This window comes from Theropithecus gelada, chromosome 2, assembly GCF_003255815.1.
Source record: "Theropithecus gelada isolate Dixy chromosome 2, Tgel_1.0, whole genome shotgun sequence".
NCBI lineage: Eukaryota > Metazoa > Chordata > Mammalia > Primates > Cercopithecidae > Theropithecus > Theropithecus gelada.
In genome coordinates, this window is record NC_037669.1 from 113,648,195 (window position 1) to 113,663,855 (window position 15,661).

At 36.2% G+C, this 15,661-nt stretch overlaps 1 protein-coding gene across 6 annotated transcripts in view; it reads left to right on the forward strand.

The window, feature by feature from the left end:
- TBL1XR1 (transducin beta like 1 X-linked receptor 1) overlaps positions 1-15,661 on the forward strand; it is a 187,980-nt gene that overhangs the window by 136,760 nt on the left and 35,559 nt on the right. For 4 of the 6 annotated variants that reach the window (XM_025375091.1, XM_025375088.1, XM_025375090.1 and 1 more), the window contains one exon: positions 5,120-5,222. The exons of the other annotated variants lie outside the window; for them this stretch is intronic. In XM_025375091.1, coding sequence (XP_025230876.1) covers positions 5,165-5,222 — 58 coding nt within the window. In that variant the 5' untranslated portion in view covers positions 5,120-5,164. The remainder of the gene's footprint in view (positions 1-5,119; positions 5,223-15,661) is intronic. 6 annotated transcript variants of the gene reach the window in all.

A 15,661-nucleotide genomic window follows, 5' to 3' on the forward strand; every position in this document is an offset into this window, starting at 1 on the left:
CCCTCCCTCCCCTTCCTCCCCTTCCTCCCCTTCCTCCCCTTCCTCTCCTTCCTTTCTTTCCTGCTTTTCCTTCTTTTCTTTCTTGTCTCTTTCTTCCCTCTTTCGTCCAGGCTGGACTGCAGTGGCACGATCTCGGCTCACCGCAGCCTCCACCTCCCAGGTTCAGGCGATTCTTGTTCCTCAGCCTCCCGAGTAGGTGGGATTACAGGCCCGTGCCACCACGCCTGGGTAATTTTTTTTGTATTTTTTTGTGGAGATGGGGTTTCATCATGTTGATCAGGCTGGTCGCAAACTCCTGACCTCAGGTGATCTGCCCGCCTTGGCCTCCCAGAGTGCTGGGATTTGTAGGCGTGAGCCAACATGCCCAGATGGTGTACTGTTTTTTAATGTCTTTATATGTTGGTATTTATAAAGGTTGATAGGTCCTAATAAACATCGTGTGCAATAGGTACTTAAATATTTCTTAATGAGATGAGCTTACTCTTTTCCCCTTTCCTAATTCTTGGAGATGTCTGTCTGAGATCTGACTCTGTTTTTGGTCTTCTAATGTATTTTTTAGGTCTATAAAAACGCTTTCTTAAAAATTACTTCATGACCTCATACTCTCGCGTGGCTTGCAAGGTTCCTGTATACAACTCTATAACTTAAACTGACTCAAGTCTTTGAAATTTAGAAGTGGAGGAGACTGTCTGATTCAATTTTCTCATTTTATAGATGACACAGAGACCCAGAAAATTCACATCACTTGTCTAAAATCGTATAGGCCATCCGAGATGTTATTTTTAATTTACATCTGAGCTCTGGATTCCAATGAAAAAGAGAAGGAAAAGTAATTTAAGTTTGTCACTTCTAAGTTATAATTATGCTTAAGTTTTGGACTAAATTATGTTTGTAAGATAAAGTAATTTCGATTACACATTTGACTTTGGAGCGTGCAAAGGGTGTCCAGATCTCTTAAAAATGTGCTATAGGTAGGAGATTTAAGAAGATAATCTTATTTCTTTCTTTCTATCCATAACTCTTTCATCGTGTTTTTTTTAGTCATTTAAATTTAAAATAATGTAATTGGGGATCACAGTTGGGCCCTGGCTTCAAGAATGGAATCAGAAAAGAATATGCTGTCTGTCATGATTGAGGGTGACGTTGAAGGTAGTATTTAATGTGTAGAAGGACTAAGAGAGGATTAAATATTTGGAGCAGTAGTTGTACAGCGAGTATATGCTGAATTCAGTTTTGTGATGCTGAAAATGCTGTACATATTCAGTTCACTGAATGAGTCATAGCTGGATTGCCTCAGTAGTCCTGTGTTTTTGTAATATTTGCTGAATTATTATCTATAAAGTTATGCAGTTAGATGATATTTCATGGTGAACATTTACAATATTAAGTGAAGTTTTGAATATAGCCACCAATTGGCTAAATATTAAGGCTAATTTTGTGTTTGCTTTTGGCTACTTTGATACAGCTGTGGTTTAAGTAGTTGATTGTCTATAAGTGATTGGAATTTTAAATAAAAGCTTTTATGAGTATACAGGCGATTTCTGAGAGGAGGAAAGTTACAAAGATCTAATTTTTGGGAGGATCTCAATTACTATTTAAGAATGAGTAAATATGATCAGGTAGAAGATACAAATAAATGCTTTGTGAATTTATGAAGTGTCTATTTTGAATATCCTGTTTATTTAATAACCCATAAGCTTTTTGAGGGCAGGACTTCATTTATTCATAATATACTCTTCATCAGGCCTGATACCTGGGTGGTAAAGTATAAAGATTGGATGAGTGTCTCAGGGCTGTTTTGTGACCTAGTTTAAAGACAGTTGTTCTAAAAGATACCATAATGGAGGAATTATAGTGGTAAGTCTCTTGTGTACCCATTGAGATCCAATTCCTAGTATCTAGTACTCATGCAGGCAGGTGAAGACTACATCACATTCTAGAGCATTCATCTGGCTATATAAATAAACCATAATGGACAAGTTCTGCAAAGCATTATTTAGTCCACTAATGAAGTAGTGGCATTTTCTCTGATTTCACTCTTTGGCACATAGGCTTTTACGTTGTTTTACAAGTAGGCCTTTCAAGGTCTTTTTCCTTTAAAAAACTTAGTTTTAATTGCCAGAAACTGATATAGCACTATAATCAATTAAATAATCAGTTTATAGCAGTTTGGACAGATAACTTTCCTGCTCTCATTCAGTATTTATTATGACTTAAAAATATACCAGCAGTATATATTTATTGAAATTTTTATAAGCGATAATTTATCATTTTGATTTGTATTTTTCTTTGCCCTGGAATGCATTAGGTGGTGTTGAAGCATCACTTATTACTAGTTTCAGCTGGGAAATTGATGGCCTTTGCTAATCAGAACCAGCATTGTGAAAAACCTTTGCAGGCGTCCAAGTTTTGGACTGAATGATATTAGGGGAGAAGAATACTTACTCTGTTTTCTTTGTCAGTCTGTCTCACTTGGATTCCACCTAGCCCATCTCATTTTGGGAAATCCAAAAAATAAAATAGTTGCTAATTGTTACCTGTGACAAACATATTCATGATAGATCAAATTATGATTTAATTTCTTGTAATTGTATCATGGTTGGGGTTGGATGGTTTGTTTTTAAAGTCATTCAGTTCAGCGTGCCTTCAGAATTGAGTGAGTGCCTGCTGTGTGTGTTGAGCACAATACTGCACCTTACTGGTGGTTAGGCTAAAGTTGAGCAACGTGTCCTCCAGAGCGTTCACCATCTAGTGTACTGTAGTACTTCTAGACCAGTGCCCTGGGCCAATATCCTCAAAGGAGTATTTGCCTTATCACTACATTAAGCATGTAGTAAACATTCAGGTTATATAAAATTAATTGTGCTCTTTGAATTAACTTTTTTGGTGAAGAGGGTACCTTTTCTTTGGATGAAGATGTTATAGTTGTCACTCTTCCTTGGTGGTTTCCCATCTCAGTAATTGACAGTACCAGCCATTCACTTGTCCAGAGAGAAACCTTTGATTCTTTCCTTTTCCTCAACTATGCCTCAACTGTGCATCCAGTCAGTTACCATTGAGTCTACCTCCTCAATATTTTTGGAACCCCAGTGTTCCTCTGTGACAGTCCAGGAGTTAGTCTTCTCCTGGATTACTGCAGTATCTTCCTAATTTGGCTCCCTAATTGCCCCTACTCCAATCTAGCTTCTTTATAGTCTGTGCTTCTCCCTGCTCTTCCTGAAACTGTTTAATGGATTTGTTTTCTCTTAGTGCCACCTTGAAGGTCCTCCTGAATATAGTTTCTGCCTGCATTTCAAGCCTTACTCGCCTCTGTCCTCACTCAGCCCTTCCACACCTGCTGCAGCTCATGGGATGCTTCTGTTCACTCCCTCCCTTCCCCGAGCACCCTTGTTTTCAGGCCCCTCCTTTAGTCTGAAGACCAAGGACACTTCTTCTAGGTATATTCCTAGACTGCTAACTTTAGTTAGGGCTTCTTCTGTGTGTGTCCACTAGAAAATTGTTATTGCCTCCCATTTGTCTGTCTCCCTGTGAGATACAAGCTTGATGGGTAGTACTTAGTCACCACTTTCTCCACAATTTAGAGCAGTAGCAGTTTGTCACATAGTAGCCTACTCAAATGCTTGTTTTTTTTTTTGTTTTGTTTTGTTTTGTTTTGTTTTGTTTTTTTTTTGAGATGGAGTCTCGCGCTGTCACCCAGGCTGGAGTGCAGTGGCCGGATCTCAGCTCACTGCAAGCTCCGCCTCCCGGGTTCACGCCATTCTCTGGCCTCAGCCTCCCGAGTAGCTGGGACTACAGGCGCTGCCACCTCGCCCGGCTAGTTTTTGTATTTCTTAGTAGAGACGGGGTTTCACCGTGTTAGCCAGGATGGTCTCGATCTCCTGACCTCGTGATCCGCCCATCTCAGCCTCCCAAAGTGCTGGGATTACAGGCTTGAGCCACCGCGCCTGGCCTCAAATGCTTGTTAATTTGTGTTTTTTTTTTAATCTGTTAACTACTTCATAAAGAAATCCATGATGTCACAGGACAACCGGTATACTTCCACTTTAGATATTTCTTTATACTGAATAGATGTGAATATATCATTTTTAAAGAGGAATCGGCAAACTACATTGTGGACCAAATCTAGCTCGCTCTCCTTTTATAAGGATCACAAGAAGGGTCGTTACATTTTTATAAGTGCCTAGGGAAAAATAAACAAAAGAAGAAGAATACTTTATGATACAATGATATTATGAAATTCAAATTTCAGTGTCCATAAGTTGAGTTTCATTGGAACACAGCCATACTCGTTTATTTACATATTGTATGTTGCTGCTTTTGTACCACACAGCAGAGTTGAGTAATTGTGACAGACTGTATGGTTGATAAAGCCTGAAATATTTATTGTCTGGCTCTTTATATAAAAGTTTCCTGACCTCTCCTTTAAATCATTTCTGTGACTTGAGAACAAATACAGATATATTTATCTATATTAAATATACTTGAGTCATGCCTCAGTTATTCCCCCACTTCATGTTCAGGATTTAAGTATGTTCAGTAAGAGAGCATCATTTGAGTTTTGGGAACTGTATTCCAGCCTATCTCATACATACCTAGAGCTTTTTGAGCCTTGAACATTACAGATGAGATGTTGAGAAAATGGAGACTTCATATCCTCCCAAGTTTCATAGACAAAACTGGAGTGGATAACTCATGGTTCTTCCCCACCCAATGGTCTTTTCCCAAGTAACTAATATTCTTTTTTAACGAAATCAGTCTTCTTGCAAATAACTAACATTTTTTATTTTTAAAATTTACTTCTTTTTACAGTTAAGGATAAAAATTGAGCAACTTTTTATGCTACTTGATAAAATCATTAAAATATTATGCTAAAGCCCTCTTAAAAAGGTTGTTTTATTTTTGCCAGTATGTTACTTTGAAGAAAAATAGCACCAGCCATGTTTTGGTTGTATTATCATTTTACGAACTATTGGAAGTAACTTTGTCAGGGTTTATTGTTAGGCAATGTAGAACCTTCGTTTTACATCATTTAATAAAATCAAATGGTTTTTACAACATTGTTTACATCTTGTTTAAAAATATTTTACTGAGAAAATAATTAACTTTGTTTTATTTTTAGGGTTATATCCTGTGTTGTGACCTCATGGTTTAAGTGGGAATAAAGATGAGTATAAGCAGTGATGAGGTCAACTTCTTGGTATATAGATACTTGCAAGAGTCAGGTGAGTACTTTTATAAAGTAAATAGGCCTCAAATTATTTTAATATTCTCAAAATAATCTTTTATGCATTTGAAATTTGTATCAGTCCAAACCGTTGAACTTTGTATGTTTCCTTAATGTCTGGACTGCCATTTTAAAGCTATGTTTTACTGCATGGTTTAACTCTCTGACTCTTTCAAATATGTTGGAAACAAGGCAATTATTTGTAACAGTTCGGCTTTCACTGTTCAAAGACCATTTTTAAAATTTGTTATGAGGTGAGATTATTGCATATGTTTAGTAGGAACGTAAAAACTTTTAGCCACCATCAGTTTGATAATGTGTATCCAGAATCCTCAATTAAATGTTGTTGGTCCTAATTGTAGTTCGTATTTTGGAAATTCACAGTATTTTCCTAGAATGCTTTCAAAATTATTATCCGAATTGATTAAGTGTATCCTTGTTCTGAATTGTTATTATTGTAATGGGAGTAATTATAAATAGAAATCATTGAAAGCAGCTAATATTAAATCAATCAGTGATCTTCCAAGTTTTATTGATAGATAGAAGGAATACTGCAAGGGAAAATGTGGATGGGTTAAGCAAAAATTTAAAAGTAGAAGAGGGAACACGGTTGGGTATGGGTGGAGGTATAGGATGATGAGAAAGGTTAATTGCAATAGAAGTACCGATTGCTACTAAAAATGAAAGCATTTGGTGGTTTCAAATGTCATGGGCTAGAGATTGAATTTTAGAAATTATACTGTAAAGTTACTGTAATGTTTTAGTAAGGTGAGGTGCCCCGTAAAAAAGATAACTTTGGTAGTCGAGTGTGAGGGAGGATGGAAGGATGAAGTAGAGGTCTGAGCTTGTAGAATATTGAGCCCTCAGTTTATGGTTTTGAGACTTGAATCATTTTTCTTGTGTGGCATAGTTAGTTGTCCTTTCCTATGCAAGGAATACAAACATGGCTTTCGATCTGAGAGCCTGTTGCTTGCTGAGATTTTCCCAGTTGTTCTTCGGTGCTGAGCATTTTTTTGGGGTAGAGGTTTTCTATTCCCAAGACGATCACTGCCGCTCTCTGAGGTGTAACAGCTGTGAAAGTGATGTCCAGAAGGACAGGGAGGGAAAGAGAGATTAGTATCCAAGCCCACAGAGAATAATTTATAATGAGGCTTCGAAGTTAATAGCTCTTGTTTTGTTTTCTTTGTTTAAACTGGTAGACTGGTACTGAAGGCAGATCTAAAAGACGACTTCCAAAGAATGTTTTGAATAAGATAAAATGATTAATAAAGTGAAAAAGTAGTAACTAGTGATTGTTACATATGTAACCTGTAAACAAGTTTAACAATTTCAAATACTTGTGTTTGAAAATTGTTATGTAGTACTTTCAACCAAAATGGAAAAAAGTTTTTTGGTTAGAGCAAACTCTGCTTTCTGCTTTTAAATTTGATCACCTTTTAAGCCAGAGCTTTGAGACTTTTGGACACTGGAGCAAAAACCATGTGAAGGATCAGTAGATGGGAAATATATTGTAAAGGCTTGTTGGTGTATGGTAAAGACATACAACATTTAGGTTGAACCATATAAAGTTACTGCTTTTGGAAGTTAGAAACAGTTGAATAGCTCAGCAGTACCTTGTGGTGGTGTTACTGAGAGCACTCATATTTTTCCTTTTCTAAACAAATGTCCACAAATTGATACTTGATGTTACTGTAAGAAAACAGTAAAAAGGAGCAATAAAATAATATTCTCGTTTAATTTCTGAATAAGTAGATTAAATATTATCAAAAGTGTGTTTTTGTTTTGTTTTGTTTTGTTTTGTTTTTGAGGTGGAGTTTCGCTCTTGTTGCTCAGGCACCTCCTGGATTCAAGCGATTCTCCTGCCTCAGCCTCCCGAGTAGCTGGGATTCCAGGCATGCACCACCACACCTGGCTAATTTTGTATTATTAGTAGAGACGGAGTTTCTCCGTGTTGGTCAAGCTGATCCCAAACTCCCGACCTCAGGTGATCTGCCAGCCTCGGCCTCACACAGTGCTGGGATTACAGGTGTGAGCCACAACACCTGGCCCAAAAGTCTTCTTCAACTTGCTTTTCTTCTTAGAGAAAAAACCCTTCTAAATTCCATATTTTAAGGTGTTTTATGTTGAAATAAACATAAAGCAAAAATTTAAAAAAATTTGTATGGTAGACTGATATATCAAGTTCTCCATGGTTGTTTAGTATGTTCTTAGGTGTGCTTTGTATATTCTTTACAAAGTTTTAGACTTTACAATGTAGTGGCGATGCTAAATCACATTTCTAAAAATGTGAACACCAGTCTCTCGGTAAAAATTGTAACTTCGTATTTACATTATGATTTATAGGGAAAAATCAGACTCAACTAATGACATTTTGACTTATGGCAGTTTTCTCGGTACTGCAACTTGCCGTAAATTTAAGAACTGCTTATGTAAGAGTTCTGAAGTTTGATCCTCTGACTACCTGCATCAGAGTCACACTGGGGCCTGGGAATCTGCATTTTACAAATGCCCCAGGTGATTCTTTTGGCGTAATAAAGTTTGAAAGCCACTGGTCTATATTAGTTGTAGGACAATTAGAACTTGACAAGAAAATTGACAACAGGTATTTAGCATATTCACAATATCGTGACAGAAAGATTATGCTGAGTATCAAGATAAAGTAGAAAGCATGGAGTGTACACCTGCTGTAGTCTGGGCTATGAGAACATATCCTAAAGAGGGGGCTGCCACCCAAAGTGTTTATTTGTGTTTGTGGGTCAGGTGGAATCATGAGGTAGCAGAAATAATGAGGCATTTTTATGTCTTAAAGGATGCCATGAGATACTTATTTGAAATTGCATCCAGAAATAGGATACGGAAGAGAGTTTGAGAATGTTATAGTTCTGTGAACTCAGCACAGGGTTCAGACAGAACCCAGAATCTCACCCATAACAAATGCTCATAGTAGCTTTAAATCTGGGCACTTGCCACTTATTCCGAAAGCTTTTTCTTGGTTCTGATCTCCAATTATACTAAAATATGATTATTTTTGCAATAGATCCTAATTCAGAATCATCAAATACAGTAATGTCTTCTCTGGGTTGTTTTGGGGATTCGTCATATTTGTCACCACAACCTACAAATGATATACTTATTGAGAATTAGTCATTCAATATCTAAGAAATACGATATAAATTACTCTTAGGTTATAACTATGTTTCTTGAAAGATCTAAAGTAATACTGAACAAACTGGAATCTTTATACTGCTGCTTTCCCTGCAGTAGAGCACTGAATTGGATTAGGAGATAGCAGAAAAGGAACATCGTGGCAAAGGAAGGATTTGTGCAGAGACATTCAAAGGACTGGTTTGTGAAGACTTCCAAAAAGGAAAAATAAAATTTCCCCCTGGCCTGTCTTATTATCTGAAGACTGTCCAAAAACACGTTGTGAAAGTTTTTGTTTTGATAAATACGTGGTTTAGTAATACTGTTTTTCTATAAGAACTTTTAACATTTGTTCTCTGCATATTGTTCAGTGTTGACTGTGGTATCTATCTCCAGAGGGAAAATCACTTAAATTGTTTTAAATGTTTTTTACTGTTGTCAATACTAGAAGATAGTATCTGTTGAAAGTTTCCCTCCTCCTCCAAAATTACATAAATTCTCAGATTCATTTTTTTTCACTTACAAAATATGTTGCTGTGGAGAAGGGATTTACATTGTGATATTCAGCCTCAAATATTTGATGGACTTCTCTGTTTTAAATAAGCCATCCTTCGGACTCATCAAAACTAAAGAAAAATATATTTATTGTAGGGTTTTTATTAACTATTGTAACTTTGTATTTTTTGCAATTTTATCACTAGAAAGTTCACCCTATGCAAATTTCTTTGGTCCTCACCATTCTGCCTGTTTATGAAGTAGACTTCCCTATTTAACAAATATTTCCTAGGCAATAAAATGATTTTTTTCTTTTTAGAAATGACTTGAAAATTGAGCATATTTGATATAGTACTGTAAGTAATGATTAACTTGATTCAAAAGTATTGTTCCTTTAATTAGTGTTTGCCCAAGGGCATTAATTTCATTGCCCTAATAACTTATCTAGCAACCATATGCAGATAAATACTTAGTGGTACATGCTAAGTTGCATAAAGTAGAACCTGATACAGTGTTAATTTTAGAGGCATTAAGGTGGTTTGGACCTTTTAATCTCTCCCCCACCTTTTGCGTCACCATCGACTCCTGTGGTTATTTGCAGTTGTGGTTTTTTTTTTTTTTTTTTCCCTGAAGAAATAGTTTCTGGCAATTATTTTTGAACTTTCTGACACCTGTCTTTCTTACAAGAAAACCTCTTTTCTATAAGAAGATGTCATTTTATCTTGCTTCAGTTGTATATTTGCTTTAGGGAAAGAATTATTGATACTAGATTTAACTATTACATGTCTAAGAGCTCTATAACTTCTCCATTTATATTGTACTTGACTGTTGGAAGCTATGAAACAGTCACATCTTATAATTGAAAGACTAACTGGAATTGCAAAATCAAAATGTCCTTATTGCTAAAATGAGTAACTTTCTAGATAGTGATTCTGAATATTATTACTTTTAAAAAATTTATTTAAAAAATAACTGATGTTGCATACTGTCTCCATTTATAGGAAAGATAATATATAAGAAGGAAATATATACAATCTGTATTAAGGGTTCTCTAGAGGGATAGAACTAATAGGATATGTGTATATATGAAAGGAAGTTCATCAAGGAGAATTGACTCACACAATCACACGGTAAAGTCCCACATAGGCCGTCTGCAAGTTGAGGGGCATGGAGGCCAGTGGTGGATCAGTCTGAGTCCCAAAACCTCAAAAGGAGGGAAGCCGACAGTGCAGCCTTCCATCTGTGGCCAAAGGCCCGAGAACCCCTGGTAAGCCACTGGTGTAAGTCCAAGAGTCCAAAAGCTGAAGAACTTGGAATCTGATGTTCGAGGTCAGGAAGCATCCAGCACAAGAGAAAGATGAAGGCTGGAAGACTCAGCAAGTCTAGTCTTTCCTATGTTCTTCTGCCTGCTTTATCCTAGTTGTGCTGGCAGCTGATTAGATGGTGCCCACCCAGATTGAGGGTGAGTCTGCCTTTCCCAGTCCACTGACTCAAATGTTCATCTCCTTTGGCAGTACTCTCACAATTTTATCACGGAACAATAGTTTGTATCCTTCAATCCAGTCAAGTTGACACTCAGTATTAACCAGGATGATATATAAGAAGGATGATACCTGTAGGCTTCAAGAGTTTGGTTTATGAAGGTTCTCCTTATCTCTCTTGCACCCTAGCTCCCTCCATTTTTTTCCCCCTAACTTTTTCAATGGGATTTTCTGTCTCCTTAGAAATAAAGGCCTTGTACCATACCATTTTTTTTTGAGATGGTGATTATTACTTCAAATGTTGTATTTGTTTGTAAGATCACAAGTCAGAACCATAGACAATTATTTTTTAATTTAGACAACGTGATCACAGTAGGCACAAACTAACCTTTATGTATAACATTAAAGCTCTGACCTGTACTGCCATGTAACGTATAGCTCTTTCTTTCATTTTTTTTGTTTTATTGTAGCAGTTTCACATTAGCCCTGTAATGGCTAATGAATATTACAGTGCAGTTTCTTTGTTGACTCAGATAAATGTAACTGGGCCATTCTGTCCTGTGTACCTTATGCCCAGTGCCATTTATAAACAGACATTACCAGTGGATTCAATGGAGTCAGGTTAAAGTGGTTATCAGTAATGTGCTTCTAGGCATGAAGAACTGCACTGAAGAGAGCTCAGCGTCTGGTATGTCCACCTTCAGTCTGCCTTTCAGTTTTTATTAGTAGATGACCAGCTACAGACGTGCAAGTAGGTATATAGTTTTGTTTTATAATCAAATGTAATATAGAATAACCTTGATTTTACACACATGGTTGTATCCATGACTAATTAACAATAAACAGCAAGCAGTTGTCATAAATGCTGATAATTACAATTCTGTTTCTTTCCCCAAATAAGTTTTTCTCCTCTTTTTGTAAGCTGAATTACCATTTTTTGCTGACGCAGGACATTCATATTACACAGTCCTGCTAACACACTTATCAAAGGACAATGGCCCTTTAATAGTTGTCAAACAGAGAATTTGTTCAATGTTAATTAGCATTTTTTTGTTTGTTTTTTAGGACTAGCCAGCATAGCGAGAGTATAAGGAAACATGTAAATTGCTTTTGGCATTATTAATTTGTATAATTTTTTTGGAAAGCAATTTGGCAGTGACGAAAACCTTCTTTAAAATGCTTATATCCCCTTCAGCTTTTGAGGGAATCCATCCTAAGGAGAGAGAGAAAAAAAAAAAAACACATTGTACATGGCAAAAGCCTATACATATAGATATTTGAGTTAAGATTCTTTTAAAATAGTGATCATTGGAAAAGTTCAAAGGTCCAGCTATGACATGAATAATTTACTGGCTGAGTATTACGATGCTATTTAAATTATTTCAGAAAGTATTATTTATTTAAAATGTTCATAGTTACATGTATTTTTAAGGGCAAAATTAGGGCATGAAATTGTATGGCTAGTGTATAAGTACTAGGTCTAGCTCTTCAATGACAAAGATCCCCTGTGTCATTTTTTTCCCCATCCTGTTTACCTTTTCTAATATCTGGATCTGTAGGGCAGAGTTGGAGTCAAGGAAGCATTGGATGATGAGAACATGAGTATAATTTTGCTAGGTTTTTCTGACTTGAAGCTTAAATAGGACCTTAGATCAATCAGATGTTCATTTCAGATGCAGTATGTTGTGGTCATATTTAAGCTTTGCCTTTTTCACCAGTTTGTCTCATCTAGTCATCCTGTACCATAACCTTGGTGTTCAGGGTCCATTTTCTTATTCTTGTATTGCCTATTTGCAAGGTAGAGTTGGCAGGCTCTATACGACTAACTCTCCTTTGAGAACACAGTCCCTAACATTCTTACAGAAAGCACTTCCTGAAACAAACAATCTATAGAAAATGGCTGTTTTGTGATCTCATGCGTGCCACCCCACTCCCTACCAGCTGCCGTTGCTTGTCTCTGTCACTGAATGACTATATACTTCATGTGTTTCAGCCTTACTTCTTTCTGGAGTCTCTCTTCTACTCCCTAAATCTCAATACCCTAGTCAGTGTTTAGAGTACTTGATTACAGAGGCACTATCAGATTTGCTCTTACCCTTGGAAAGAAGGGATGCTATTTTAGATGGTCATGCCGGATTCTAACATTTAACAGATTTAGGTGGTCTCTTTTGCCTCCTATTATATAAATCAAAAGCTGTCCCTGGAAAAAGCCTTTTCTGCATGTATATTTACAGATAAATGGAAATAGCTTCTGGCACGAAACTAGTTCAAGTTTTAGATTTTTCCAAGGAAGACTTAAGTCATATGCTTTTTCTGGAGTCACAGATTTTTTTGATGTGCCAAAATACATTATAGTATAATTGCATTCTAATTTTAAAAATGTTTATTGAGTACTTGTTGACTCAGGTAATGTGCTAGTTTCCCAGAATTAAAGGATTACTAGACATAAACCCTTTTATCAGGATCCCAGTCTAGTAGTCACACAAAGGCAAACAACCATAGCCACAGAGGTGATAACCAGTGTGGTAAGTGCCACACGTAAAGAAATTTCAGGATCAGCATAGGAGAGACTGATTAGCCCTGGTATAGTGAAAGAGGATTTCACTTCCATTCGATAGGAGAAAGGGCAAAGGAGCATATAAGGCTCAGAGGCGTGATATATAACACAGTATATTCAAATTATATCTATTTGCCACCACTTGAATTTATGGTGTAATGGGAGTGAGACTGGGGGGTGTGTAGTATTGAGATGAGACTGGAGAAACAGAAGAGCCAGATTACAAAAACAACTGTGTGCCATAGTTAGGCATTTGACCTTTATTATGAAGGCCAAGGGAATCATTGAAAATTCTCAAGCAAGAAGTGATATGACCAGTTTTTTGTTTTACAAGTAATAGTCTAGCTGTAGCTTGGCATATGTACTGAACTGAGGAGGAGGGGAAAGAAATGTATATAGCAAAGTGTAATGGGGACTAAACACAGATCTAGCAGAAAAGGTAAGGTGATGAGCATATACAGATGGTAGAGTGGTAGGATTTGGAGTAGAATGGTAGGATTTGGTAAATTGTGAAATGCCAGGGACCGAGAAAGAACAGGGAGTTAGGAATGACTATGACTTTCAGGTGTAGTGAAATGAGGTCAGAGGTTTCTAAGGAAAAGTAGTTTTAGGGAGGGGAAGAAGAAAAGTAATTTCAAACATCATAATTTTAAACTGCTATGTAATGCCATGGCTAGAAATAAATAAAATATTCTAGTTGAAAGTAACATTTAAGCAGAGCGTTTAAGTGTGGAACTTCTCTAGGGTAAACATTAATGAGAAGTGCCAAAACAATGCTAATGACTACTTCAGGGATGTTTTGTTGCTATTTGAGAGCACCGTAAGTACATCTGCAGTACCTTGAGATGCATGTAAGCACCTGTGATAGTTTTTCTCCTGGTCTGACAGAACAAATTCAAGATATCTGCAACATTCCAGCCAGAAATTGGCACAGTTCCACCTGCAACTCTTAGGCTATTCTTGGACGTATTATTACTTTAAACTTAAACTCTATAAGCTAATTAAATAGAGTCTAAATTGAACAATTTTGACTATTTAAATTGCAGCCATGAATAAAGTGTACAGAAATCATGTACTTCAAACAAATTTATAAGCATTACATAAGTCAAGACACTTTGAAAACCTTGGCAGTAAATATGGCAGTAAGATGGCTCATTGTTTCATGCACTGTGTAACCACTTTCCAGGACCCTGAGTTGAAAACAAAAGTCGTCTTTTACTTTCTGTCAGGAAACAGGAGTTCACTCTCTCCCTTAGCTTTATCCTTGACCATATTTTAACTGTTCAAGAGGAGTAGTAGAGTCTCTGAATGAATTTGAATCTGTACTTTCTCATTTATTAGTTGTGTTTTTCCATTAGATTATAAAATAATACACTTACATGTTTGTGCACAGTATCTAGCGTATGGTATAGGCCCTCCATAAATGATGTCTTCTGTCTCAAAGTTTTCTTAAATCTCTTAAAGTGCTTGGCTGTTTGGCTGTTTTTACTATGGATGATTTACTGTGAATTTATTCAGGGAGGGGGTATATAATTGAAAACAGGAATCTCCAACCTCACTGCTTAAGGATTTTACTGCTGTGTCTCTCATTGTTTCTCCCCATCCTCCCTCATCCTTATTCTGTTTTCTATCTTGGTGATCTGAAATCTACTCATATTCGGGTAGTTGTGGGTTTCTTGATAGGGACAAATCAAAACGGTGCTTCCCCACCCCCTGCCCCATTGGTATCTTTCTTAGCTATCTCTGTGAGTTCAGATTAAGGTGAAAATTATAAATGCATTTAATTATGATCTTGCCTATGGGCAAAATCAGGGGCTGAAATCAAGGTCTTAGAGGGAACATTTTTCCACTTACCTTTTCCACTGTGGGTTAGATGTTGTGAACATAATGGGTTAGGTGTTCCAAAGAGAGAAGGTGGGGGTTATAAGGAAAATCAACTTAGGTGTACTTTGACTATCAAATAACCAAATTTTCCTAGCCACATGCTGTTTGTGAGCCCACAGTATTTTATACTAGGCTGTTTATCAGTACCACAAGGAATATAAGAGTGGAAGCACAAAATCCAAAAAAGACATGCACTAAACACTGAAAAACTAGACAGTCTAGCCAACAGAGATACTATATAGATTAAATCAGTTTAACCAAGACCCAAAATAGCCCATATTTATTTCCTTTATTTAGTATTAGTGTTTATTAATATTCTGTATTACATGTACAATTTAATTGAATTGTTTAATATACTTTATAAAAATTACTACTTTAATGATAAATTGTGGTTACAATTTCACTAAATAACCATCCTTGGTTTATCAGCTTATTAGAATTTTACCTTTGAATTTTGACTAGATATGCACAAAAAGCAAGGCCAGCATAAAGAGATTTTTATTAAGTAAGTGCTTTGGTTTGAAGTATTTCAAGTTGAAACTAAGTAATTGCTAATGGAGACCTATAAACCAGATATTCATTTGCTAGCTGTTCATTTCTTAAATATTTCATATAGATGAGTTATTACTAAGTGGCAAAGAATTGGTATTTTTTAAAGCACTTAATTCATACATAAAATGGTATTTAACCATTATGATTTTTTACTATTTAAATTTATTTTTAATTAGTTTTTATTAGTTTTCCTAGTTTCAAAGAGCTCCAAAATACTGAATTTATCAGATGTTTGACAGTTTATATGTAGAAATTTAAATACTTCAGATTTTACCCGAGTGCTAGATTGCTTTAAAGACATTATTGAATTATAACTACATAGTA